At 34.9% G+C, this 25,287-nt stretch overlaps 2 protein-coding genes across 2 annotated transcripts; both read left to right on the top strand.

Moving 5' to 3' along the window:
- Nucleotides 1-10,278: 10,278 nt before the first annotated feature.
- Nucleotides 10,279-16,598, top strand: LOC110937274 (apoptosis inhibitor 5-like protein API5). Its single transcript, XM_022179668.2, has 16 exons — nucleotides 10,279-10,579; nucleotides 10,659-10,823; nucleotides 12,176-12,275; nucleotides 12,367-12,432; nucleotides 12,524-12,621; nucleotides 12,707-12,781; nucleotides 12,867-13,016; nucleotides 13,131-13,196; nucleotides 13,329-13,394; nucleotides 13,510-13,620; nucleotides 13,727-13,816; nucleotides 13,915-14,021; nucleotides 14,109-14,220; nucleotides 14,304-14,369; nucleotides 14,452-14,549; nucleotides 16,031-16,598. Exons 1-16 carry the CDS (start codon nucleotides 10,493-10,495, stop codon nucleotides 16,206-16,208), a joined length of 1,635 nt encoding a protein of 544 aa, XP_022035360.1. The 5' UTR covers nucleotides 10,279-10,492; the 3' UTR covers nucleotides 16,209-16,598.
- A 647-nt stretch (nucleotides 16,599-17,245) lies between these two features.
- On the top strand, nucleotides 17,246-23,999 carry LOC110937273 (probable pre-mRNA-splicing factor ATP-dependent RNA helicase DEAH9). Its single transcript, XM_022179667.2, has 23 exons — nucleotides 17,246-17,476; nucleotides 17,552-17,696; nucleotides 19,192-19,266; nucleotides 19,381-19,470; nucleotides 19,614-19,693; nucleotides 19,864-19,933; nucleotides 20,043-20,128; nucleotides 20,239-20,308; nucleotides 20,417-20,512; nucleotides 20,614-20,719; nucleotides 20,866-20,912; nucleotides 21,041-21,124; nucleotides 21,215-21,268; nucleotides 21,383-21,483; nucleotides 21,588-21,678; nucleotides 21,755-21,919; nucleotides 22,428-22,517; nucleotides 22,607-22,675; nucleotides 22,887-22,985; nucleotides 23,090-23,176; nucleotides 23,257-23,310; nucleotides 23,411-23,490; nucleotides 23,634-23,999. The coding sequence occupies exons 1-23, from the start codon at nucleotides 17,376-17,378 to the stop codon at nucleotides 23,779-23,781; spliced, it is 2,088 nt and encodes a 695-aa protein (XP_022035359.1). The 5' UTR covers nucleotides 17,246-17,375; the 3' UTR covers nucleotides 23,782-23,999.
- The last annotated feature ends 1,288 nt before the right edge of the window (nucleotides 24,000-25,287 follow it).

The following is a 25,287-nucleotide window of genomic DNA, read 5'->3' as shown; positions in this document are numbered from 1 at the left end:
GAATCGGAAGGTTACCGGTCGGAGACGGGTAGGTGGTGGCCGGAGGCGGTGATGACGGTGGTCCGGTGGTGGTGAGCTCCGGTGAGGCGTGTACGGGTTCCGGCGAGTCGAGTGGTTTCGAGTCGGTGTTTCGGTTCTGTTTTATTTCGGTTTTAATGAACGAGTGAAAGGGATCGAATGAAGAAAAGATAGCCGGATATATATAGGTGAGTGGAGGTGATCGGTTACGGGAAAACAGAACATGAATGGTCACCGGTTCCGGGTAAACAACCAAAGGCCGGAGAAGACATACGGTTTTGAGCGGTTATTTTGATTCAAATTCAGCATTTAATTACATGTTAAATGTAATTGGATCTCAAACTTATCACCAGTCCAAGACCCAGCCCAGCTGGTTGTGTGCGCGTTTGTTGAGTGAAGGGTCGCGGGTTCGAATCCGGTTTGATGCATTTAAACCACCTTTTTGTTATTAATTAGCCTGACTAACTGGGTTAACTCAGTTAGTGCTGCCCTTTAGTAAACTTAACCTTGTTAGTCTTATTTAACCGGTTTCCACCAACGGGGTTAGATTCGCTAACGGAAATGCTTAAAAATCAATAAAAATTCAGAAAATATTTATTTACTTAATTTAAATTGTTATTTTATTTATCTAAAATATAGATAAAATAATATAAAAATCAAATTTAACCAAACTTCAATATTTTTACTGAATTAGCGTATAAATTCCCAATTTTTGTACGGTTTAGGGTAATCTCTTGGCAACGATGAATTAAAGAGTCGAAATTAAGATGGAATTCCTCTGTTTTTACGTGTTTAACATAGTTTCAACGTGTTTAACATAGTTTCAACGTGTTTAACATAGTTTCAACGTGTTTAACATAGTTTCAACGTGTTTAACATAGTTTCAACGTGTTTAACATAGTTTCATAGTTTCAATGATTCATAGTATTCAAACACAAAATATGGATAAAATCATGCAATTTCATTATGATTTCAAGTCTCGAGTACAATTTTGGAATTTGAATCAAGTACAACAAAGGTACAACTTACAAAAGTAGAAAGTACAAGTAGACTTTCCAAAAATGGAAAGTTTGAAAATACGAAATGTTACAAGGCTTCTGTTTCTTTTATTTAATTATTGTTACTGGCACCTGAACACGGGGCCGTGCCCAGTCCCCACGGGGCCATGTCCAGACTCCCAGTAACATAAATTTTTACTTTTAACACCATTTTACACACCCAATCAACCTAAAAATTTATTTTTGGGACACATTGAGGACAATGTGTAATTTAAGTGTGGGGGGATGCTAAAACCTTGAATCTTGCAAGTCCTAATAACAAGCCTTACACAAAACTCTATTGGAACCGCTAATCACCCCAAATTTTTTCAAAATTTTTTTTTATTTTATCTTGTCTAAGTTTAAGTTGGGAATTCTAAGACTAACAAGGTTATATTTTTATAAGTTTACAACCGATAGCGTCGTGATAAAAAGAACCAACATAAGAAAATTATGAAACGGCATGACAAGCTTAGTTAAAATTCGATTATATATACTCGATCACATAAAAAAAACCCATTCCCACAAAAGTGAGTTTTTGAGCCTTTATTGAGCATACAAATATACATCTTTACGCTAAATGCTCATTTTTCGTTTCTTGTGTGAATAGCCGCTTGGTTCTTACGACTCTAGAACTTGCCACGACAATTCATTCCCGGTTCTTACCAACTTAAACCCAAGTAAGTAAATGATGGAGGCATTAGGACTAACCCTTTTTCTTTCAGCACCATTATTTTTATTTTTCTTTTCACCTACCCAAAAATTCCCCCTAGTTAACCCCTTTGAGCCTAAACCTTTTCATTTCTTAACCCAAAACCCTTTTTACCCACCAAAAAAACCCTTTTTATTTTTACCCTTTATTTTAAGTAACAAGCTCGGTTTTCATGTGATTAATATATATATATATATATATATATATATATATTACAATGAAGTTAGAAATAAGCAAACAAAGCTCCTCAAACAAAAGCTTGTTTGGCTAAATACTTCATTTAAAGTAAAAAGTCACAAAAACAAAATGTTTTACGAAAACCGACGCTTTTTACGACTTTCGCCCTTTTCTACTAACCACTAACCCAACTACCCACCTTTAACCCAAGCCTAACCTTTCACCAAAAAAGTCCTCTTGATATTTACAATGGTATAGGGTTAAAAAGGAGGAGGATTGATTGCTTTGCAAGCTTATGGTAGGAATAAGTTCCATGCCGCTCTCGAGTGATTCACTAAAAATACACCTTCGGCCGAGTGTGAGTGATTTCTCCCGTGAGGTATGTGAACTTGTATATAAATGGAATTTTAGAAAGGCATGTTATGCCTTAATAAATAATTTACCTTATGAAAAGTTTTTAATAAATCATGACGAATAGGATTGTAAAAAAGTAAAAATAAAACCTAAACAATTTGGAAAATCCCGACACTCTATGACAAACCGAAAACCTTCTCTTCTACCCATTCCATTTGGGAGTGTAAGCCACATTAAAGAGTTTTGCTTGAAGACAAGAAAAAATTCAAGTGTGGGGGTATTTGATGTGTGTAAAATGCAACATATAAATTACATCAAATAAGGCATAAAACTAACCCTTTTTAAGTACTAATGTTGGAAAAAGTGTGTTTTTGTCTTCCTTTTGTATTTTCAGGATTAAATGAGCTCTAATTAACAAAAGAAGCAAAAAGGCAGTTAAATCTAACATAAATACAAGAAAAGGAACAAAAGTGGATTGCCCGACCCCTCGACAGCATCCTCCCAAGCAAAACAGAGAAGGCAGAAGACTGAACACGCCCCGTGCTCAAACGGGGCCGTGCCCAAGAAGCAGCAGAAAAGACAAACCTGTAGAAGCTTCTATTGCTCACCACGGGGGCGTGCCCAGTGAACACGGGGGCGTGCCCAAAGTACTGCAGGCGCATTAATTGTAATTGCGAATTACAATTAATGAGGAGAGATAGTGTCAGACAGGCACGGGGCCGTGCCCAGCGGACACGGGGTCGTGCCCAGGCCTCTGTTCAGCCTATAAATAGGAGTGCTTGGCTTCATTGCAACTCATCCCTTGGCACCACCTCTCTCACACTTCATCCACCACCCACCACCATCACAACACCATCATCCACCACCATCATCCATTGTCCATCATAGAGTGTGTGAGTCGTCTCGGGATCCAAGATTGATCGTAAGAGTTCTTGACAATCAAGGCCATGTTTGCCTAAGTCTCTTACATCACTTGGTGAAGACAAGTGTTTAGTATAATACTTTTTATTTTTAATCTTTTGCACTTTTTATTTGGTTTTGTATTAATGACTTTAATAACTAGTTGCTTATGTTGAAGGTGACTTTTCCTTATTGTTTGTCCGTGGTGTCTTGGCATTATTTTACTGTCTATATAAAATAAAAGATTTTCACCATTCATATCTCCACGGTCTATATGGAGGTATGTTGGCTACCTGGTCGGGGGTTAAGGGAACGGTTTGGTAAGGGTCTTGCCCTTGTTCAGCGTTTAGAGGTCCTGCAAGGGACCTGTGTCAAATTTAGTAGGACCTCCTTCAATACCCAAAGGTATTGGATGGCGGGGGTCCAAACTCTTTGATCCCCTCATAAGTTAACTACTATTAATACTATAACCCGGCTATTTAGGACTGTATCCCTGCTGACTCAGACTACTTAGTCGAGGGTAACATCACCTCCAAAAGAGGGGCCTACCATAATTTGCATTAATAACTTAATTCATTATCTTTCAATAATCCGACCCTTTAGGATTGTATCTTTGCTGACTCAAACTACTGGGTTGAGGGTAACGTCGCCTTCAAAAGAGGGGCCTACTACAATAACTAAGATAATCTCTTAAACAAGTGCAAAAGTGCGAAAATAATCAAAGGTTATACTAATACACGAGTCGGATCCAAGTGATTCATCTTGTCTATCTGTTTTTTATTTTTATTTTATTTTTCTGCATTTAGTTAGTTTTATTTTCTTAGTTTAAAAATCTTTTTTCTAACATTTTGATTTGATTAGACGTTGAGGATAAACCGGTACTAAAAGCTCTTGTGTCCTTGGACGAGCTCGGTATCTTACCAACACTATACTACGTCCACGATGGGTGCACTTGCCCATATGTGTGTTTAGTGTTAGTAAATATCGTGTTTTATAAATTTAAAACTTGGCTAAAAAGTGTAAAAAGGGCTTAAAATATATACCAAAAATATATTAAACTACACGCACATCATCTGCATCTTTTGTTTCTTTCTTTCTTTTTTTTTTTTTTTGCTTTAAAACATTGAACTTTCAGCAATTTGCACAACCATTCCCTGGACTTTAGTCCCTGGACTTTAACTAACCAAGTTATGTTATTTTAAAAAGGAACTAACTTCATAATAGAGACTAACTAGGTTAGTTTGCTAACTTTAATATCTAATGAGACTAACTAGATATTATTAAAATAAAATTTTTAAATAGTAATATTAATTAATTTAATTAATTAAATTAATTAAATAAAATAGAATAGATAAATAACCATATTTATAAACGAATTTAAATTAGGATAAAAATCTTTAAACGATTATTCATTTCACGAAGCTTCCGAATCTCATTATTTTAAGAGTTTTAACTAGTTTAACAAGTATTATGTGTCGATAAATATAGAATCAAGAATCCTTGAATAATATTTCGTTTAAACGAGAATTTGATTAACAGTTGCACATAAGACTAATATGGATACACAAACATGATTAAAATAGCTTTGTTTTCAATATGATCAATAGTCTCGATTTACAAATGAAACGAAAGTAGATTACAAAGAGAGTACAAGTGTCTAAATATGGAAAGTACAACACGACTTGGGTACAAATCTCTTATCTTGGTCTTCTAAACATCATAGTGTTGTCCTTATATCCAGTGTTGAGGTTGAATACCGAGGTGTTGCCAATGTCATGTCTGAACTTTGTTGGACACGTAATCTTCTTTTAGAATTACACCGCCTTGTCCTGAATGCAAGCTTGGTTTATTGTGACAATATTAGTGCTATATATCTTTCTGGTAATTCAGTTAAACATCAGCGTACCAAACACATTGAATTGGATATTCATTTTGTTCGTGATTTGGTTCAACGAGGTATTGTTCGTCTATTCATGTCCCGTCTCGATACCAGATAGTCGATATCTTCACTAAAGGCCTTCCTCAGGTTCTATTTGATGATTTTCGCTCCAGACATTTGGCTTCCTCTCGCTTCGACTACGGGGGTGTAATAGATTAGATTATTATAATTATGTTATAAATAATTATGTAATTGATTGTGTATATCTCTACCCCAAGATAGTGGAGAGATTTTGTACTATTTATATGATATTGAGATCAATGAGAAGGCAAGGAGAATTATTATTCAACAATAACAAATTATATTGTATTAATAATATAATATGATCTACATGTTTGTCAAATCATTCTTTTTTGTATTACGCAACATAGCTTGCTTGCCATAGTTGTATATGTTGGTTTTACGTAGTATAGCTTGCTTGCCATAGTTGTATATGTTTATTGTTGGTTTTGTATATGTTTATTGTTGGTTTACTTTACCCTTTAGAATGTGATCTATTTTTTGTCGAATTATCTTTTTTTTATCTAAGTAAAGCATTGTTTTAATAAAATAATAGAATATTGATCACAACTCATTTTTAACAGAATTTTAAAGTTATAAACACATAAATATACCATGCTTTGCGATTTTTATTCAAAAACAAGAAACCTATCAGATAGAGGGACTCATACTGTAAAATTTTTTGTTTCCATGCAAAGTATAAGTAGTGGATACACTAATGGATCTAGGATTTTTGGTTAGTGGTTGGCAAAAAACAAGTCAGTTAAAATATATCAAATTGAATTGGAAAATTCTCTAGAGTTATTGACGTGTGTTAGAGAGTATATAAATAATGAGGATTTTTAAACGATTTTTACACTAGTTTAAGTTTTAAATTTAGAAAACAAGATAAGATACTATCACTCAAAACATCATGCTTGAGCAAATGGACCCATCGTTGGCGTAATACAGTGATGGTATGATACCGAGGTCATCCGAGGATACAAGAGCTTTTAGTGCGGATATGCCATCAACGTCTAGTCAAGCCATAAAAGAAGCGGTTTTTGTAGATTTTTATAGAAAGAGATAAAAACAAATAAATAAAAAATAGATTTTTTTTTAAAATCAGATTTAAGAAAGGATTACTTAGGCTTTTAGTTCCCCAATTTTGCCTTGTTAACTAAGTCTATTATGGATTACAATAGTTTACTTTAAACAATCATCATACGTCTTTGGAGGGTTAATCTCAGTACTCTGCGAGACAACCGGCCAAAGTCGTTCTTTTAAGACCTAGTAAATAGTTGTGTTTAGTGGTTACCACCACATCTCAACCATATTGGACAGAATCAGTAGGGAAACTAACCGCAAGGCTTGAATCAGTTGGGAAACTATTTATCGTTGGAGTTTTGTATTAAGTAAAAATTAGACATAAGGGGTTTATACCATCAATCACTATGGACCTCTTGGTTTGATCATATCTCTCCAAGAGCATTGACAATGATATAAACCAAGTCCTTGATGCTTAGATTTTACTACTACGCCAAGGCAACACTTTACCAAACCCGAAGTCCCAAACAAAACCTCTAACCCTCTTTCAAGCAACTAACATGTTATTACTACATAGGCATACAAAACATGAATGTTTGACTCAACAAATACAAGGTTATTAGTTTGTTTTTAAGGATTTTGAAAACTCACTTTCAATATAGTAATATTAGTACTTAATTAGATTCACACACACACACACACACTCCTTGTCAATCCATAACTTATTTAGTTAACTCCTCATTAAGGGGTTGTTTCCCCAAGTAACAACAAGAACTTTAGCCACTCATGGATTAGAGAGAAACTTTAACAAACTTGAAAAGATTATATTAATCATCTCAAGATTTAAAATTACCCAATGTTGTTCGTACAGTCTTAAAGAACCAAGAGAAAGTGGGTAGAATTAGTGGATGTTTGGGATTGCTTAAAAAATCCTTAAAAATCCTTTTTCCACCTCCTTTTCTCCTTTTTCAAAAAGTCACTCCTTCCTGACCTTTTCATTTATCCTTTCCAAAGCCATAAAACCTCCTTTTCAATCCATTACCCAAACATCATTTTCTAAAAAACTCCTTTTTCCAAAAAGTTATAAGTCAGTAAGTTGTTTTATAAGCAATCCCAAACACCCCTTTAGAGTATATTATGGAAAGGAAAAGAGAAGAATTGAGCAAGCAAAATGGTTGGGGAAAGCTTCACATTTATAGGCTGGAGTTGGCAACCGGGCACGATCCGTGTCTGGGGTAAATCTTAACCAAATCTGACCATAAGTAAGGCACGACCCATGGTACTGAAACATGTGTGTGGTCCACTCTTGTAGGTCCCACAAAATCTTCAAAAATCTTCTGGATATCTTTTTGTCATTTTTGGGTGTGGCACGAGGCATGCTTTGCCTACTTCACAGCAGATCTTCAAATAATTTTGCTCGGAATTGCTTCAGTTGTCTGTTTTTGGCTTGATTTGTCCTGAAAATAAAAGATGAACTAAATTAAGCCTATTTCAAATATATTTTTTCAAGAAAACCATTGAAAATTAGGTTTATTTGGATATAGAAACATGTGTATTTATACGCATCCCGGTCATCTCCCAACTAAATCCAATTATATAACCATATTTGAAAATTAAACTAGTTAGCATATTTTCACATCCTTGTAGATTTTACTACAAAAATTCAAGTCTCTCTTCTAAATTCAAATAACCAAAGAGGAATTTCCTTGTTTATGAATTCAGAGACGAGATCAGTGCCTTAGTGTTGTACTCCTATTAAACCGGTACTGTATCAAAATATACCAAAAATGAAAACAAGTAAAAATAAAAGAATTTTATACTGACGGTACCAGTTCAGTACCACTAGCGCAAAAATATTGAAACTCATTACTACTAAAATCAAAAACCCTGAAAAAAAACGGTACAGGTACCGATTTTTATCAATTGGCATCAATTCAATATGATATGACATCCTTAGTACAATATTGGCATCAGTACAATAGTACAATGTTTGTATTCGGTAAAAAAATGTTCATCCTTGGTTCCTTATCCGGTTTAATAATAATAATAATAGAATAAAGTGCAAATAACGTCCCTGTGGTATCATGCAAAAATCAACTTGAGTCCCTATTTAAAAAAAGTTGGATACGTGTGTTCATGTGGTTTGCAATTCGTTATATTATGAGTCCTTGGAGCACTCCCCGTTAGTATTAGACACTAAAAAGACTATATTACCCTTATTTCCTTTCAGTTTGCGTCCCTATGGTTTATAACATGTTTTCCTCTACGTCCATATGCTTAACAATTTTTGTACCCACCAAATTCAAATACACCATTTCAATATGTGTCCCTGTGGTTTTTAATATTTCTCAACATCTGTCCCGCTTTATGAGTTTTTTTATCTCCAATTTCAAATGTGTATCACGTTAACCGTTAGCGATTATGAAAACATATTACGTAAGCTACTTAATTTTAGGGATAGTTTCCATACCTGACATGGTGTTTAGGTTGAAGGTTGTGGAAATGGATTCTAGGGTTATTTGAATATGTTACCCAAAATAGCCACACAATTAAACGAGTATTAACCAAAATAACTACACTAAATCAATGCGTATATAATCAAAATAGCTACACAGTTCAACGCGTAGTTAACCAAGTTCACTAAACAACACTCATCAACATAACAATAATCACTAATCAAGTTCACTACCTGCCACATATTGGGTATCGAAGGTTATCTGAGCTTCAAATACCACCTGATCGGGTGATCGGGTTGTGCATTAAGAGGTGGGGCTGGATCAGGCCGTGCGTCACTGGAGAAGAAGACCTGGTTATGCATCTGGAGGGTTAGGTTCGATCGAAGTTGTTGTCAGGGTGTGTAGTGGTGGTTGTCGGGGTGGTAGCAGGTGGTGGAGGGTAGAACAGTAGTGATGGGCGGTAGATCAACCTGTCGTGAAGGTGGGTGAGAATTGGGGGGGGGGATAAGGATGTAGAGTGTTAAAAATGAGAAATGTGTGGGGTATATAACGTGGTTAGGGTTTTGTTGGATGCGAAACGACCGATTTGCCCCTGCTATAGTGTTTATCGTTACCCACGTAACCGAATATTCTCACGAAAACATGTTTCATGGACTCAGATTGTAACGAATTGCAAACTGCAGGGACTCAAGTACCATTTTTTAAGAGTAAACTACAGTTTTACACTCTGTGGTTATAACCCGGCATCAACTTTACACCATATTTTTAAAATTAATCAACTTTACACACCGTCGTTTCCTAATTGAATCAATGTTCGACCCTGCACCTAAACCCTGTCAAAGTCAACCGTTACCCACTAACGGTCAAAGGGTACAAGTGTCATTTCGTCTACTTTATTTAGCCATATCAGTTACCCACCCTCTTTTGTTATCCCATTTGATTTTACACCCTAAATTTCACACACACGTGTTGCAACTTCACTCCTCTTCACATTAAATCAAACATAAATGTGATGTCATTAGACAGCATGGTCCAACAATGATTCAATCGGGAAACGACGGAATGTAAAATTGACTAATTTTTAAAATAGGGTGTAAAGTTAATACCAAGTATAACCAGATGGTATAAAAATGCACTTCACTATTTTTTTTCAAAGAGTAAACTGCCAAAATGGTCCCTAAGGTTTGATCACTTTTTCCACTTTAGTCCAAAACTCAAATCTTTTGAATCTAGGTCCCTGTGATTTCAATTTTATTGCCATTTTCATCAAAAATCAAAATCTGGTCAGATTTTTCAGTTAATATCCAGTTTTCTGTCTTTTCCTCCCTTTTCATGAAGAGGCAATATGGTCTTTTAACGCTTTATTATAACAGATTAAAAAAATCTGGTCATTTTGTCCTTTATTAAAAGGGAGGAAAAAGACAATAAGTTGATGTTAACTGAAAAATCTGACCAGATTTTGATTTTGGATGAAAATGACAACAAAGTTGAAACCACAAGAATCTAGATTCAAAAGATTTAAGTTTTGAAGTAAAATGGCAAAAATGACAAAACCTCAAGTACCATTTTGTCAATTTACTCTTTTTCAAAATATATATTCAAGTTGAATTTTGGAGGACTCAAATTGCAATTTACTCGTAATATTATAAACCGACCTACACTATCGTTTGCAATTTCAAACACTCCCCTAGTGGAAGTTGCATTCAAACTCTGCAACCATCAACACAAATCTATACAAATCTCTTCTTCACCATCACTCTATACAAATTCCTACTTACCATTACCACACACACACACATACTAATTGAATCTCCATTTTCCAAATCAAACCACAAAATTCACTCGTATTGAACCAGTTTCGTTATCAGCAATAATGGCGGATGCTTCCAGTGACGCTAACGACATTGAAAAGCTCTACGTTTACGGCGAACGACTCAGCGAAGCCAAAGACAAGTCTCAGGTATGCAATGATTTGCATTTCTAGGGTTTGGTTAATCAGTTTTGACAAATTAGGGTTTTATGTTGTTATTGTTATGTAGAATGTGGAGGATTACAATAGTATCATTGAGGCTGCAAAAAGTCCGAGTGTAAAGGCGAGGCAGTTAGCCGCTCAATTGATTCCGAGGTTTTTCAAGTTCTTCCCTGGGTTGTCAGGACCTGCAGTTGATGCTCATCTGGATTTGTGTGAAGCAGAAGAGCTTGGGGTTAGTACTTTTCTTTATAAAGTTAAATTAGGAGTAACAATTTAGTAATTTACAATACTTTACAAGAGTGACCTGTGTATTTGATGAATTACAGAATTGAAACACTAATATGGATAGAGGTGATCCAGTACATAGAGTTGGTGTTCGTTTGTATAAGAATTCACGATAGTGTGAAGGATGCCAGGGACAATAACTTATAGCATACTGATTGATAGATATAATATAACCAGTCTCACTCACATGCTTAGATATGTATCGATGACTACCTAGGCTACAAGGACGAGTTAATCGAGTGAGTAAATGGGGTAACATTAGTAGGGGTGAGTATAAAACTGAATTAACCGAACTGTAACCGAAATAACCGACTGGTCAGTTTTTTATATTTATGTTCGGTTATGGTTATTCTCCTTTTTAAAACCGAAAATAACCAAACTGAACCGAACCAAATGTTTTAAGCATAGCCCAATTCATAGGTTTTTAAGCTAGTGTTTAAGTTGGGACCAGAACTTTGATGAAGATTGGTACTAGAACTTTTTATGTTTTTGATTAAGAAGTTTGTTGAATTTAAAACTCTAGCCGCTTTCTATTCGTAATTTCGTATGTATGCTTCCACATAACATGTGTCTACATGTGTTACTTTTGTTTTGGAATCGAATTCAATATGCATGTGGCACAGTGGCAGTGATATATAATTGATAATTCGACTGAAATTAGATTAGCAAACTTGCTAAATCACTCAATGGACTTGGTATCAACAAGAGACTGGCAACATTAGTACGTACATTCAACTACCTGTACACAAAAGTCCCATTTGGAACGATCCATCTTGATCCCAATCTCACCAATTGACACCAATGTTCAGGGGTGAGCATGGTTCGGTTCGGTTATTGCATGAAACCGAATACATAACCGCACACTTCGGTTATAAAAAATCATAAGCGTCCGGTTTCGGTTATTGGCGGTTAATTCAGTTTCGGTTCGGTTATAGGTCTGTTTTTTTCTTTATTTCTAAAGTTGGGCTTTAAATGTTTGGGTCTTGCAAAACTAATATAGGTAGTTGACTGGAAGTTCTGATGACTGATATAGCTAGTATCTTGTGTACTATATACCTTTACTTCATGTTTCATTGCTTCTCATTGTAAAAGCTGATGTTCTGACTAAAGAATAACCTTAAATCATGGGAATCTTGTGATGGCCTCAAGGCTTTGATTGATTATGAGAATGTATCTGGTAGTTGAAGAGGGGTTTGTACTTCAATACCATTCAATTTTTTTATCCAGTAGATTTCATAAGAGTTGCTTCCAGTTGAAGACCTTACTGCTTAATATTTTTGGTTTCTCATTTTGTAAAAGATACGTGTACAAGCAATTCGTGGTCTTCCTCTTTTCTGCAAGGATACACCAGAGCATATTTCCAAGATTGTTGACATTCTTGCACAACTTCTCATAGCTGGTAAGTTAGGGTTTTATGTTTCTATGCTAATGGACTGCTATATATAAGTTTATAACTATATATATGACCTTGAGTACTTTAATACTTCCAGAAGAAAATGTTGAGCGGGATGCAGTGCATAAAGCTCTTATGTCCTTATTAAGGCAGGATGTGAAAGGTACATCAATAATGCTATATTCTCATTTATATGATTTGTACTAGATTAAATGCCGATTTATTTACTAAATTAATAATATATATGCTTGCAGCATCCTTGACGGCGTTATTTAAGCACATTGAGAGCGTTGATGAACCAGCTACAGATGATAATCTTCGTGAGAGGACACTGATATTTATCAGGGACAAGGTGAGAAGACCAATTTGTGATGCATGCTGATGAGTGTGATTTTTATTTTTTTTAAATGAAAATGGTGTCTAATTAAACGTTACAGGTGTTCCCTTTAAAATCCGAGCTCTTGAAGCCACAGGAGCAAATGGAAAGGCACATAACTGATTTAATCAAAAAAGTATGTTTCTCATTATTCTCATTGTATTATTGTTTACCATCTGTTTTGTTATATAAGTATGCTTTAAATTACCTATATCTTACAGAGTTTACAAGACGTTACCGGAGCAGAGTTCAAGATATTCATGGATTTTTTAAAAAGTTTGAGCATATTTGGAGAAAAAGCTCCTACTGGACGTGTTCAAGAGCTTGTTGAAATCATTGAAGGCCAAGCTGATCTTGATGCACAATTCGATGTGAGTTTATGATGTTTATTCTTTTGCTCAACATTTTGAATATGTAATTTTAAACTTTGTTGTAACTTGTTAAATGCATGTATAACTTTACTGACTATGACTATGAAAATGCAGGTTTCAGATGGGGACCATGTTGACAGATTAATTTCATGCTTGTATATGGCTCTTCCGTTCTTTATAGTATGTCTCTTTTGGTGTATATATGTGTGTGTGTGTATATATATATATATATTTGTAATTTGTATTTTTTGCTAGTTCTAGCTGATGATGGCTTATATTGTTTAAACTGAATCCCTATATTATTATATGCAGAGGGGTGCTTCAAGTAGCAAGTTCCTCAATTATTTAAATAAACACATTCTCCCTGTTTTTGATAAGGTATTGATGGTTTCAACTTTGTTTCTTATTCTATTTGAGAATTAATTTAGAAGTTATTCATTGTATATCTTTTAATATTGCATCATGGTTTGCTGATTATTAATTTCCGTTACAGCTTCCTGAAGAACGGAAAGTCGATTTGCTCAAAAACCTTGCAGAGAGTTCACCTTACGCAGCACCTCAAGACTCGAGGCAGATCCTTCCCTCTGTTGTTCAGCTCTTGAAGGTATACAGAAATAAATATTAAATAATACTTTTAATTGTTTACGTTGTTAAATATCGGTGTTACTCTTGTGGCTAGTTATTTTATTTTCGTATTCTTTACTTCTCAGAAGTACATGCCCTTAAGGAAAACAGGAGAAGAGATGAACTTCACGTATGTTGAGTGTATGTTGTATACATTCCACCATTTAGCTAACAAGGCGAGTAATGTGCATTATACCTTTAATTTAGCGTTTTAACATATAATTTAAGTTGTTCCGGAATTGACTTTTTTTTTTTTTTTTTTTTTACGAAACAGGCTCCAAATGCCACTAACAGTTTATGCGGTTATAAAATAGTGACTGGTCAACCATCAGACAGGCTTGGCGAGGACTTCACTGAGTTTTACAAAGACTTCACGGAAAGGTAATTTGTTATTAGTTGCCTCAAAATGTCTAAAATACCCTTCTATGGTTGTAAAAGGCTCGTGTACTTACACTCCTGGGTATTTAGGTTAAAATGTGTTGAAGACCTGACTAAAGCTACAATGAAGAAGTTAACACAGGGACTGGGTCAGCAAAATAAGACTAGTACTGCTATATCTGATGAAGAAAAAGCTAGAATTGTGAGTTCATTAATAGCATCAATGTACCTTTATTTTCTTTTTTGTTGGGCTGCATTTCATTTTGTTAGCTTTTTAATGTGCAGAAAACTCAAAAGCAGAATGCCACAACAGGGTTGCGCACCTGCAATAACATTTTGGCAATGACACAGGTAATGAGATCAATGATTTTTCTTTTACTGCTAATACATGCATGCAGGATCTCATGAGTTTTTTTTTTTTTGCCTAATTCAGCCATTGCATTCAAAATCACCTTCGTTTATTGGAGATAAAAGGATTAACTTATCCTGGAATGAAGCAGGGAAAACTGTAGCTCCGGCAAACACATCCGGGTACGTGTACATAAAACTCTATGATTTAAGCATCACATGTCCTCATCATGTTCTTTTGTACGGCAATGAAAACCTATCAGTTTTGTTAAAGTTCCAAATGTCCCAAGTAGAGGTCGTAATGAATTGGTCTATTTTAATTAGGAAAAATTACAAGTTTTGTCCTTTATCTTTATACCACTTTTCAGGCGGTGTCCTTTTTAACGAATGTTGACAGGCGGTGTCCTTTACTAGGTATTTTGTTGCAAGTTTAGTCCTTTACACCCAACCCAGTTAAAAAACCCTGTTAATTGTTGGGTGTAAAGGACTAAACTTGCAACAAAATACCTTGGTAAAGGACTAAACTTGCAACAAAATACCTAGTAAAGGACACCGCCTGTCAACAATTAACATGGTTTTTTTAACTGGGTTGGGTGTAAAGGACTAAACTTGCAACAAAATACCTAGTAAAGGACACCGTCTGTCAACATTCGTTAAAAAGGACACCACCTGAAAAGTGGTATAAAGATAAAGGACAAAACTTGTAATTTTTCCTTTTAATTATGTTCATCTTTAATGGATCAAGTAAAAAGTTAAGGCAGAAAGGAAACATGTCATATGGGTCAAACGAATCAAAGACACTTGAAAGTGTTTTGTTAATCTTATAATCATTGAAATCATTTTATTCATAAAAGTTATATTATTATTATCACAATATATATTTTATATTCATATATAACACACCAGTTTATTAAAACTTCTAAAATTGGGCAAATGTTTCGGGTCAACCCAGTCCAACCCTATTTGACCTGTACCCACCCCAAGTTAGGTTTGCACAATGCAGACATTGGACATATAGAGGTGGAAAAATGGGCGGGTAACATGGCCCATTGAAGGGACAAAACGTGGGCAGGGCAAACACAGGTAAATTAGTCAGTTTAATATATGTATAACTGTATAAGATTTTAAAGTGTCAAATTTCATTGGCAAATAGTAGCTGTTTTGTGTCCTTTTTAAGTCAAATTTTCTCTGTTTGGTTTGTTGTTATTATGTTAATATTATTGTTGATGTTATTATTATTATTATTATTATTATTATTATTATTATTATTATTATTATTATTATTATTATTATTATTATTATTTATTATTATTCTGAAGTTTAGGCTTTCCCTTCCTAGAGTTGGGAAAATGGGAACAAGTAATATTTTGGTACGCGCCAATAAGGGCTGGGCCTGGTTAACTTGAAATGCTTCTTGTTCGGTTCCTGTTATTGTAAATAGTCAAGTGTCTTAAAAATGATTAAATAAACTAGAGTAAGTTACATAAACTGTCCATGTGATATGCTAAAATTTACGAATATCATCCCTTGAAGCTTATTACAAAAAGGGTCTCTGTTTTCCCTGTTCGCTTGAATTTTTGGGGCCTCATCCAACTAGTTTTACTTATTGTTTTTAAACTGGCCTTATTTCCTCTTACAAATGCGCATTTTTTTCGCTTTTGCAGAGGGAAACGACCTGCCAACGCCTTAAATGGTTCAACCAACCAATCAAACAAAAGGGGCCGTGGAGGTGGCAACCAGCTTGTTGAAGGTCAATCATATGGTGGGAGAGGTGGTTCAAGGGGAGGAGGTCAAGGTAGGGGATGGGGTAGGCGGGGTCGGGGCAGAGGCTATTATCGTTAATTTTGGCTTCCTACCTCAGATAAGATCAATGGCGAGCCGCACTGCTGCAGTTGAGGAAATAGAGTGAACTTTGACTCGGAAAAAGAAAATGCAGAAACTAATCCAGATTTACACTTGAATTTGACACTTTGGATGTTCTGATTTTAGAGTTAAGTTTTTTTTAATCATCTGTATTTCCGTTGATTATCAGCCATAGGAGATGTTTGCTAGAGTCTTAAAGTGTCGACGTGTATGGTTTTCAGAATCGGATTTTGTAGTCTTCAAATATAAAATCTGTTATCAGCCAATGTATTGGGAAAACTTGCAAAGATTCATATGTAATGTCTTTAGACATGCAACACATGTGGACTAGAGTTGTGTTTTATCTAAACAAAAAAATAATTTATTTTACCTTGTCCATTGTCATCCATGTTTGATTCTAACACGAAATTAGTTTCAATCAGATCATTAGTTTTAGTTTGGTTTAATTCAGTTTTCTGTTGTTGGATTTCTTTCCGGAAAAATATCTTTGTACATGTTTATTTTAGATTTCTGTCAAGTGATGTTCAATTTCACCGATTATAGTACTATATATAATATACACTTTTAACTCGCTTTTTATTTTAATTTTATTTAATTTGATTTTCCCTTCGATGATTTGCGTTCTTTAACTTGAAAAAAAACATTTAATTTTTTCCTTTTCTTGACATTTTGGCATATGTTTTGTTGACAACGAAGTTGCATGCAAAATAAAGTGTTTTTAGTATCGTATGTTATACGAGTGCCTGTACCTTGATAAACTAAACCGATTCCAAACCAACATCAGTATGTGTATTATCAGAAACTGGCATTGATATTCATTTTTATAGTTTCAATCAATATTAAACATGTGTATTATCCTTTCTGGCATATCACAACCTTTTTTTCTTTTTTGGTTTTTATAACAAGTGCCGATACTGTAATAAACCAACCAAATTCTCACCGGTAATCTCATAGTGCTAGTGAATGCCACTAGCACTTTCTTGTTTCTCAAAAAAAAAAAAAAAAAAATGTCAAAACACAATGCCGCAAAAATTCAAAAAAAACCACCATATCAAATAAAAACTTAGGTCGGTAACACAAATAGGGCACGAGTAACAACTAACAAACCCCTTCCGTCACTATTCACAACCCTCCGATCACCGGAAAATGACGCAATTCTGGAAACCAGGAACCGCGAAGCCTCGGCTTCTGGACGACGAAGAAGGCGGCGTTCTATTCTATTCCGCCACTCCATCCTCTTCACACTCGTAATACTCCTCCTCTTTCAATTCGAACAATCAATTGATGTTGTATATTAAATATCGACCTGAAATCAATTGCAGATATGGCTATGCGAGCTTAGAGAACCAGAGGCAGAGGTTACCTGTGTTCAAGTACAGAACGTCTATTTTGTATCTGGTGGAGACTCATTCCACCACTATTATTGTTGGAGAAACTGGCAGTGGTAAAACCACTCAAATCCCTCAGGTGTATTCTCCTTTTTATTTGAATTATTATGTTAAGTTGTGCTATTGAACGTTGATGATTTTATTTGTGCTTGTTTATGAAGGATAATGCAGTTAGGGTTTATTGTGCCTAATGTTGGTCAATCATTTGTTTGACCTGCATGATCTCTTAGTTAGATTTCATGAGAACACTAGATATCTGTTGAGTTTATGTGATTGTGTTGAAAAGTTAAAAGGGATGGGATTGTTAAAACTTAAGCAGATAGGTCTTCCAAGAGTTTTTAGTAAAATTTGGGTATATTTTACTACAGCTAGAGTAATGTGTCTAAGGCCTAAGGGTGTTAGGAGTGGGAGTCGGCAACACTCGGCAAACGAGTTTACCGACGCGGTAAACCACCGCCAGCAAGGTGGTTGCCGATTTTGCATGGTTTGTGCGGTGATGCTAAGCCGATGCGGGGAGGAAGGATAGGAGAGAGAGGGGGGGGGGGGGTGTGGGGTGGGGTCCATGCCAATCTTAACCAATCACACCTTTTTCCTTTTTTTTTTAAATAGTTTACCACTTCACCAAGTGTCTAACCATTGCCAACATTTTGAGCATAGTTTACCACTTTGACATGGCGCACTCTGATTGGTCGTTTTTTTGGTTTGCCACTCTAAGGTGTTTAACCACTCCTAAGGGTGTAAGGAGTGGTTAAACACTTTGGAGTGGTAAACCAAAAAACCGACCAATTAGAGCGCGCCATGTCAATCAGTCAAAAATGTTTAAACTTTGCTGAAAAGTGTTGGCAATGGTTTAAACATTTGGTGAATTGGTAAACTTTTTAAATAAAAAAAAAGAAAAAAAATGTGATTGGTTGAGATTGGAATGGACCCCACCCCATACCCCCTCTCTCTTTCCTTTCTCCTTTCCCGCATCGGTAAAGCTTCACCGATTTTATACCCATTTCGTCAAACACTTCATGTGGCAAAAGGTTGGCAATGGTTTGCCACACTTTACCGAATCGGTAAAGTGGCTTTACCGAAAGCCACACTGAACACCCTAACACCCTAAGGGTATGTTTGGCATGGAGCTTTTAGGAGCTTCTAGCTTTTAAGAAAAAGCTCCTACTAAATAAAAAACCTTGTTTGGTTGAAGGAGCTTGAAGTTTTTAGGTTGGGAGCTTGAAGCTTTTGGTTGAACGCTCCTACTAGTAGCGTTTAGAAGGAGCTACGAGCTTTTAGGGAAAAAATGACTATTTTAACCTCTGAAGATAATTAACTTTTTAATGCACAAACTTTTTAAATTTTTAGTTATGTCCATTTTGGTCATTTTATACATTTTATTAAAAGCTCCAGCTACTTTGTCAAACACCAAATATATCTAAAAAGCTACAGCTACTAGCTACCAGCTACAGCTTCCAGCCACCAGCTATCAGCTTCCAGCCCCAGCTACTTTTGCCAAACATACCCTAAGTTTGAAGTAAGATTGTGAAGGCTTCTAATAGTTCAAATGTAAATAATTTTGTTTGAATTTGCAGTATCTTAAGGAAGCGGGGTGGGCTGATGGTGGACATATTATTGCTTGTACTCAGCCAAGACGTTTAGCCGTGCAGGTAATTACCGTCAAATTTCTTGTTTGTGAATGTCACTGTCATCCACTATTACTTTTTTCTAATATGTTTTTAGAATATCTTTTGATGCTGTTTTAATCCGTATTATGTTTCCAGAGTGTTGCTGCAAGGGTGGCAGAAGAAATGGGAGTCAAACTTGGGGAGGAAGTTGGTTATACTATTCGATTTGAAGATGTGACAAATTCAGTAAGGCTTATAATCTTAACATGTATAAACTACAAGAAAAGTAAAATAAACTGAAGAGACCATGTTTGCAAAGTGGATATTATTCCGATGTTATGAAGGTCCACTAGTCAAGAGTGTTTATATTTATCTTTTTGCTAGTGCAGGACTTAACAAAGATCAAATTTCTCACTGATGGAGTATTACTAAGAGAAATGATGGATGATCCTCTCCTTAGCAAGTACAGGTGCTGGTTAAAAATCTCTGTTTTTTTTTTTTTTTTGAACGGCAAAAAAAAAATCTCTGTTAGTTGTTACTTATTTATAATTAGGGATAAATAAGCCTCATATTATGAAACGGTTAAAAATCGCTCTGATAAGATAACTATCAAAATAATAAGCTTGCTTTTAATCGCAGTGTGATTATGGTAGATGAAGCTCATGAGAGATCCCTTTCAACAGACATATTGTTGGGTCTACTGAAAAAGGTACGAAATTATCTGTTTCTAACGACTCTCTAGAAGAACATTTATTTATTTTTTTAAAAACAGCTTATGTTTTTTCTTTTTCTTTTTTTGCTAATTACTGATTTCTTAGATTCAACGCCGTAGGCCCGAGTTGCGCCTTATTATTGCTTCAGCCACAATCGAAGCCAAATCAATGGCTGCATTTTTCCAAATCAGGTTCTCTAATTAGAACAATGATTAATATTAATGATTAAGCACTTAAGCTCTGTTAGTTACTTCAAATCGATGATTATGGCTAATGTATTACAACTTTGTATGTTCATCAGAAAAAGGAGGCCTCGATTGGAAGGAGAAGATAGTGGACTGCAGACGGAACCTGCTATTTTGTCTGTTGAGGTATATTTATAAAAAAATAGAAATTAATAATGTTCTTATACCAATAAAAACATAGAAATTAAGCGTTGCTTTGTTTTGTTTGCTTACTCGTAAAGGATGTGATTTCAGGGTAGAGGATATAACGTTCAGATTTTCTATGTTGAAGAGCCTGTTTCAGATTATCTTCGAGCTACTGTTTCAACAGTAATGTCAATTCATGATAAGGTAGCCCCACTATTGTATATGATTTTTAAAACTATATTCAACATTTACATTCTGTTCATATTTTTATTATTATCTTACGCGTTTATTGTTTTAACTTGTAGGAGCCAATGGGGGATATTCTTGTCTTTTTAACTGGCCAAGATGATATTGATACTGCCGTTCAATTAATCACGGAAGAAGCCCAAAATAGCGGCAAGTCTTCTCTAGGTATGCCATAGGCTTAAAAAGTTGTAAATTTTAAACCGTTTAGTGTCATTGAAATGTGTAGATATTTAGCATTCATGATAATTTGTAGTTTGTTAATCGTTAATCTGTTCTGTTTCTAATTATGACAATTTTGTTAAACATGTCAGGATTGATTGTTTTGCCTTTGTATTCTGGACTCACTCGTGCAGATCAGGTTACTTACGCTAACTTTTATCTTTTTTCCTTTTTCATGTGGTTATTTTTGTACATACCTTGTTATGCGTTTGTGAATAACTGTTGAGGAAATATGAATATATGATTTACATTTGCGATATTTTTTAGGACTTGGTGTTTTCTCCTTCCCCCAGAGGGAAACGAAAGGTGGTGATCTCAACCAATATTGCAGAGACATCCCTGACGTTAGAGGTTATCTTTGAGTAATTTAGTTGCATATATATGTAAAGTAAAATATATTATAATTATCTTATAATATTTTAATTTCATTTATTTGAGCAGGGTATCGTCTATGTTGTTGATAGTGGTTTCTCAAAACAAAGGTTTTACAACCCGGTAATTCTTTCACTTTTTTTAGCCATGCTATGCTCTTTATTGACACTAGGGTTTCTCAATATGTATAAATCATTTATATATAAATTTTTAAACCTTGTAAATTGTTGTGCACAGATTACAGATATAGAAAACCTTGTAGTGGCACCGATATCCAAAGCATCTGCTAGACAACGGGCCGGAAGGGCTGGAAGAATACGACCCGGGAAATGTTACAGGTGATGAACATTGAACAATGACTATGTAATTATTTTCATATGTTTTGCAATTTTATTCTCACCTTTTGTTATATATTTTATAATTTCTATATCACAATCAACAGGCTATATACAGAGGATTATTTTGCCAATGAGATGTCGTCACATGGGATTCCTGAGATGCAAAGATCGAACCTTGTATCTAGTGTGATTCAGGTATAAGCTTTCTAACAAGTGACATCTTAATTACTTTCCGTCATTATAAATTCTGATAGCTGTGTATTATTTGCAGTTAAAGGCATTGGGTATTGATAATATCTTAGGGTTTGATTGGCCCGCATCACCATCATCCGAATCAATGGTCAGAGCTCTTGAAGTATTGTATTCACTTGGAGTTCTCGATGATGATGCAAAACTTACTTCGCCAGTAGGATTTCAAGTTGCAGAGCTACCATTGGTATATTAATCTTAAGAGTAAATTACAAAAATCGTCCTTTATGTATGTCACTTATTGCAAACTGTGTCCTTTATCTTCAATAATTACGGAAAACATACTCGATGTTTGCAAACCCTTGCAAGTTATGTCCTTTAGCCCTAACTCAGTTAATTTTCTGTGGTTAAATCTGACCAAATGGACCCCACATGAGGGTATTTTGGTCATTTTACTCTCATGTGGGGTCCATTTGGTCAGATTTAATCACAAAAATACCCTCATGTGGGGTCCATTTGGTCAGATTTAACCACAAAAATTAACTGAGTTAGGGCTAAAGGACATAACTTGCAAGGGTTTGCAAACATCGAGTACGTTTTTTGTAATTATTGAAGACAAAGGGCACAATTTGCAATAAGTGACATACATAAAGGACGATTTTGTAATTTACTTTAATCTTAATCTTAATCTTCTACATTTATCTGAAAAACACATTATTCACACAAGCTATGCACCGTAAAATTGTTGGTTTTAGGATCCCATGATCTCAAAAATGATCATAGCATCAGATCAACTTGGATGTTCTGAAGAAATAATAACCGTCTCTGCTGTCCTCTCAGTTCAGGTGATTTAAACTGTACCATGGCCCATTGTTTCTTGTTCTTATCTTTATAGATTGTTCATATTCTAATAAATAAAGATATAACTTTTCAGTCAATATGGATATCCGTTAAGGGGCAGAGGGAACTGGATGAGGCCAAGTTGAGATTTGCCGCAGCCGAGGTGTGTTATATAATTGATTTTAATTCAATTATGTGCTATCTAGTAATGTTATTGTTTATTAACTTTGTTTCTAAAACATTATCAAATTAGTGATGACCATTAGATGTCAGGCTGCATGATAATTTTGTTTAGCCGATTGTTTTGTAATTTTTTAAAATCTTTTCTCTACCACTAATGCTGTTTATATACCAATTTTCTTTTTATTTTGCAGGGTGATCATGTGACCTTCCTGAATGTATACAAGGGATTTCTTCAGTCAAATAAATCTTCAAAATGGTGTCACAAAAACTTTATTAATTACCATGCGATGGTAAGTTTTAACGGATTTTAAGAAGTGTTAAAGTCCAGTCTTCTTATAATGCTTGATCAGTCTTTTTTTTTTATCTTCTATATATATTTTTTTTCTTTTTGCAGAAAAAGGTACTCGAAGTCAGAGAACAGCTAAGAAGAATAGCACAACGAATAGGATTAGACTTAAAATCATGCGAAAACGATACGCAGGTACTTTCTTTTATATTGTTTTTGACATTCTTCATGTATCCATATAAATATTTATTTATAGTACTTGTCGGTGGTTTTAGGTGCTAAGAAAGGCGGTAACTGCTGGATTTTTTGCTAATGCATGTCGTTTAGAGGTGTGTTTCCAGATTAATGAATATATTATTTAATATTTTGTTGAACTTTCTTTATAAGATTACATATCACTCACTTTATTTCAATTATTCATTTGTGAAGCCATACAGTCATAACGGGATGTACAAGACTGTCAGGAGTTCTCAAGAAGTTTACATTCATCCATCGTCTGTACTGTTCAGGTTAGCACATTAATACCAATATATATATATTTTTAAATTCTGGGCCTTCGTGCTATCGTGTAAATTAAGTGTAAAATATAGGTTATAATTTTCAGCTGCCAATTTTAATGATTATAATACAATATAAAACTTGTTTACTGCAGGGTGAACCCAAAATGGGTTATATATAATTCACTTGTATCGACAGATCGTCAATACATGCGCAACGTTATTTCCATTGAGCCTTCTTGGTTGAGAGAGGCTGCACCTCACTTTTACCAACAGCAACCAATGAATGCTAATCGCCATTAATACAAGCGTTGCCTTGAATTAGCTGGAAATATACATATTTTTGCTTCTTGTTATTAAACGAGTTGACGCTAGACCGCGCGTTGCGGTGGGATGTTTTAAAAATGTTACCTTTAAAACAGAACGTGACTGATGTCGATTTTGATTTCGATTTACGAAAAGGCCTGTGTAAATTGCAATTCATCTCATCTTTTTGCGATATACTAAATTTGATGCCAGTACAGCGATGTTATTTGCAGACAACGTGTTACCTAAACTGTCAAGAAGCATTAAATGTAATGTAAAAGAAAAAGAACGTGAAGGGTGAAGCACCAAGTAGGAGGGCTTATTGATGCTTAACCCTATACTTTCAAGGGCGGCTTATTCTCATGATTTTAGATTTCTTTTCTGTTTGAATCTTCGAGATATGATGTTTCTAATCCTTGAAGATCATGAAGAGCATAAGATTGGTTTCCGGCTACCGGCAAACGATAATCGAGTATGCGGCGATTTCCGGCCAGCACTTGGTCATCTTCTTTTATTCCACATCGCCAGCATAACAAAATCAAACCCATTTCTATTTCGAAAGCCAAAAAAACTTTTATCTAAATAGCCTTCTATTCATTTTAATCACATGTTTTTCAAGGAGTGCTAACAAAATTTGGGGATTTTAAAGGATTGGACAATTTTCTGACGGTTAAACTCCGTCTTTAATAACAAAACAAAATCGATTATGTGTCGATTTGAAGTAAAACGACACTAACCCGCGCGTTTCAGTGGATGTGATTAAATGTCTTTAGTAACATATATGAGATACAATGTAATTTTTCATTGAATGACTCTAGTGTAAACTGGAATTGAATATGTTAAAATCCACATTAGTCTCTAGATAACTTAGTCTTGATGTCTTTGCTAATGCCTAAATTAGGAAATAATTGAAACATAAGTCTAAAGAATTTAGCCAATTTCTAAGATAATAGATTACTGAGCTTCTTTTGAAAACAAATCTCTGGTCCTTGTTAAATAAATATATTATTTCCTCTGTTTTTTTTTGGAAAATTGTTGCATACTGATTCGAGTTGTCAAGTTGGAAATATGTTTTATACTTATGGTTTCTTCAAGAGATTTGGAAATTTGACATCTTGGATGAGTACCAAGATGAAAGTATAGAGTAGGTATTACTTGTAATCGTGCTCGATAAATGATTTCATCGATTATACACGATAAAATTCAGTTGTTGTCCTGCAACTCAGTGTCACGGTTTGGTAGTATTTCAGGGGCTAGAAGATGAAGATACATCATTTCCTCTGTTAGTCATTGTAATACATCTGACGACAACCTTAATTAAATAAGATTCTTTATAAAACTGCAACTTTTAACGTCCGGCAAAAAAGTACACCCAAAGAACAATGGTATAAGCACACGGAAAGAAGGCAAATATCATAATATACGGATTGTAGATCTGAATGGACACACTTGATGATTCTTCAATTCTTTCGTAGTGACGCGATTCACTTATTTCGGATTGTG

This window comes from Helianthus annuus, chromosome 4 (assembly GCF_002127325.2).
Source record: "Helianthus annuus cultivar XRQ/B chromosome 4, HanXRQr2.0-SUNRISE, whole genome shotgun sequence".
Classification (NCBI taxonomy): Eukaryota; Viridiplantae; Streptophyta; class Magnoliopsida; order Asterales; family Asteraceae; genus Helianthus; species Helianthus annuus.
Note: the sequence above shows the minus strand (reverse complement) of the source record. Positions and strands in the feature narration are given on the sequence as shown.

Coding starts and splice junctions, on each gene's coding strand:
- LOC110937274 (XM_022179668.2), top strand. CDS start 10,493: ATGGCGGATGCTTCCAGTGACGCTAACGACATTGAAAAGCTCTACGTT. Junction 10,824..12,175: donor GTGAAGCAGAAGAGCTTGGG/GTTAGTACTTTT, acceptor ATTTTGTAAAAG/ATACGTGTACAAGCAATTCG. Junction 13,017..13,130: donor ATCTTGATGCACAATTCGAT/GTGAGTTTATGA, acceptor ATGAAAATGCAG/GTTTCAGATGGGGACCATGT.
- LOC110937273 (XM_022179667.2), top strand. CDS start 17,376: ATGACGCAATTCTGGAAACCAGGAACCGCGAAGCCTCGGCTTCTGGAC. Junction 21,484..21,587: donor CGACCCGGGAAATGTTACAG/GTGATGAACATT, acceptor CACAATCAACAG/GCTATATACAGAGGATTATT. Junction 22,986..23,089: donor TTATTAATTACCATGCGATG/GTAAGTTTTAAC, acceptor TTCTTTTTGCAG/AAAAAGGTACTCGAAGTCAG.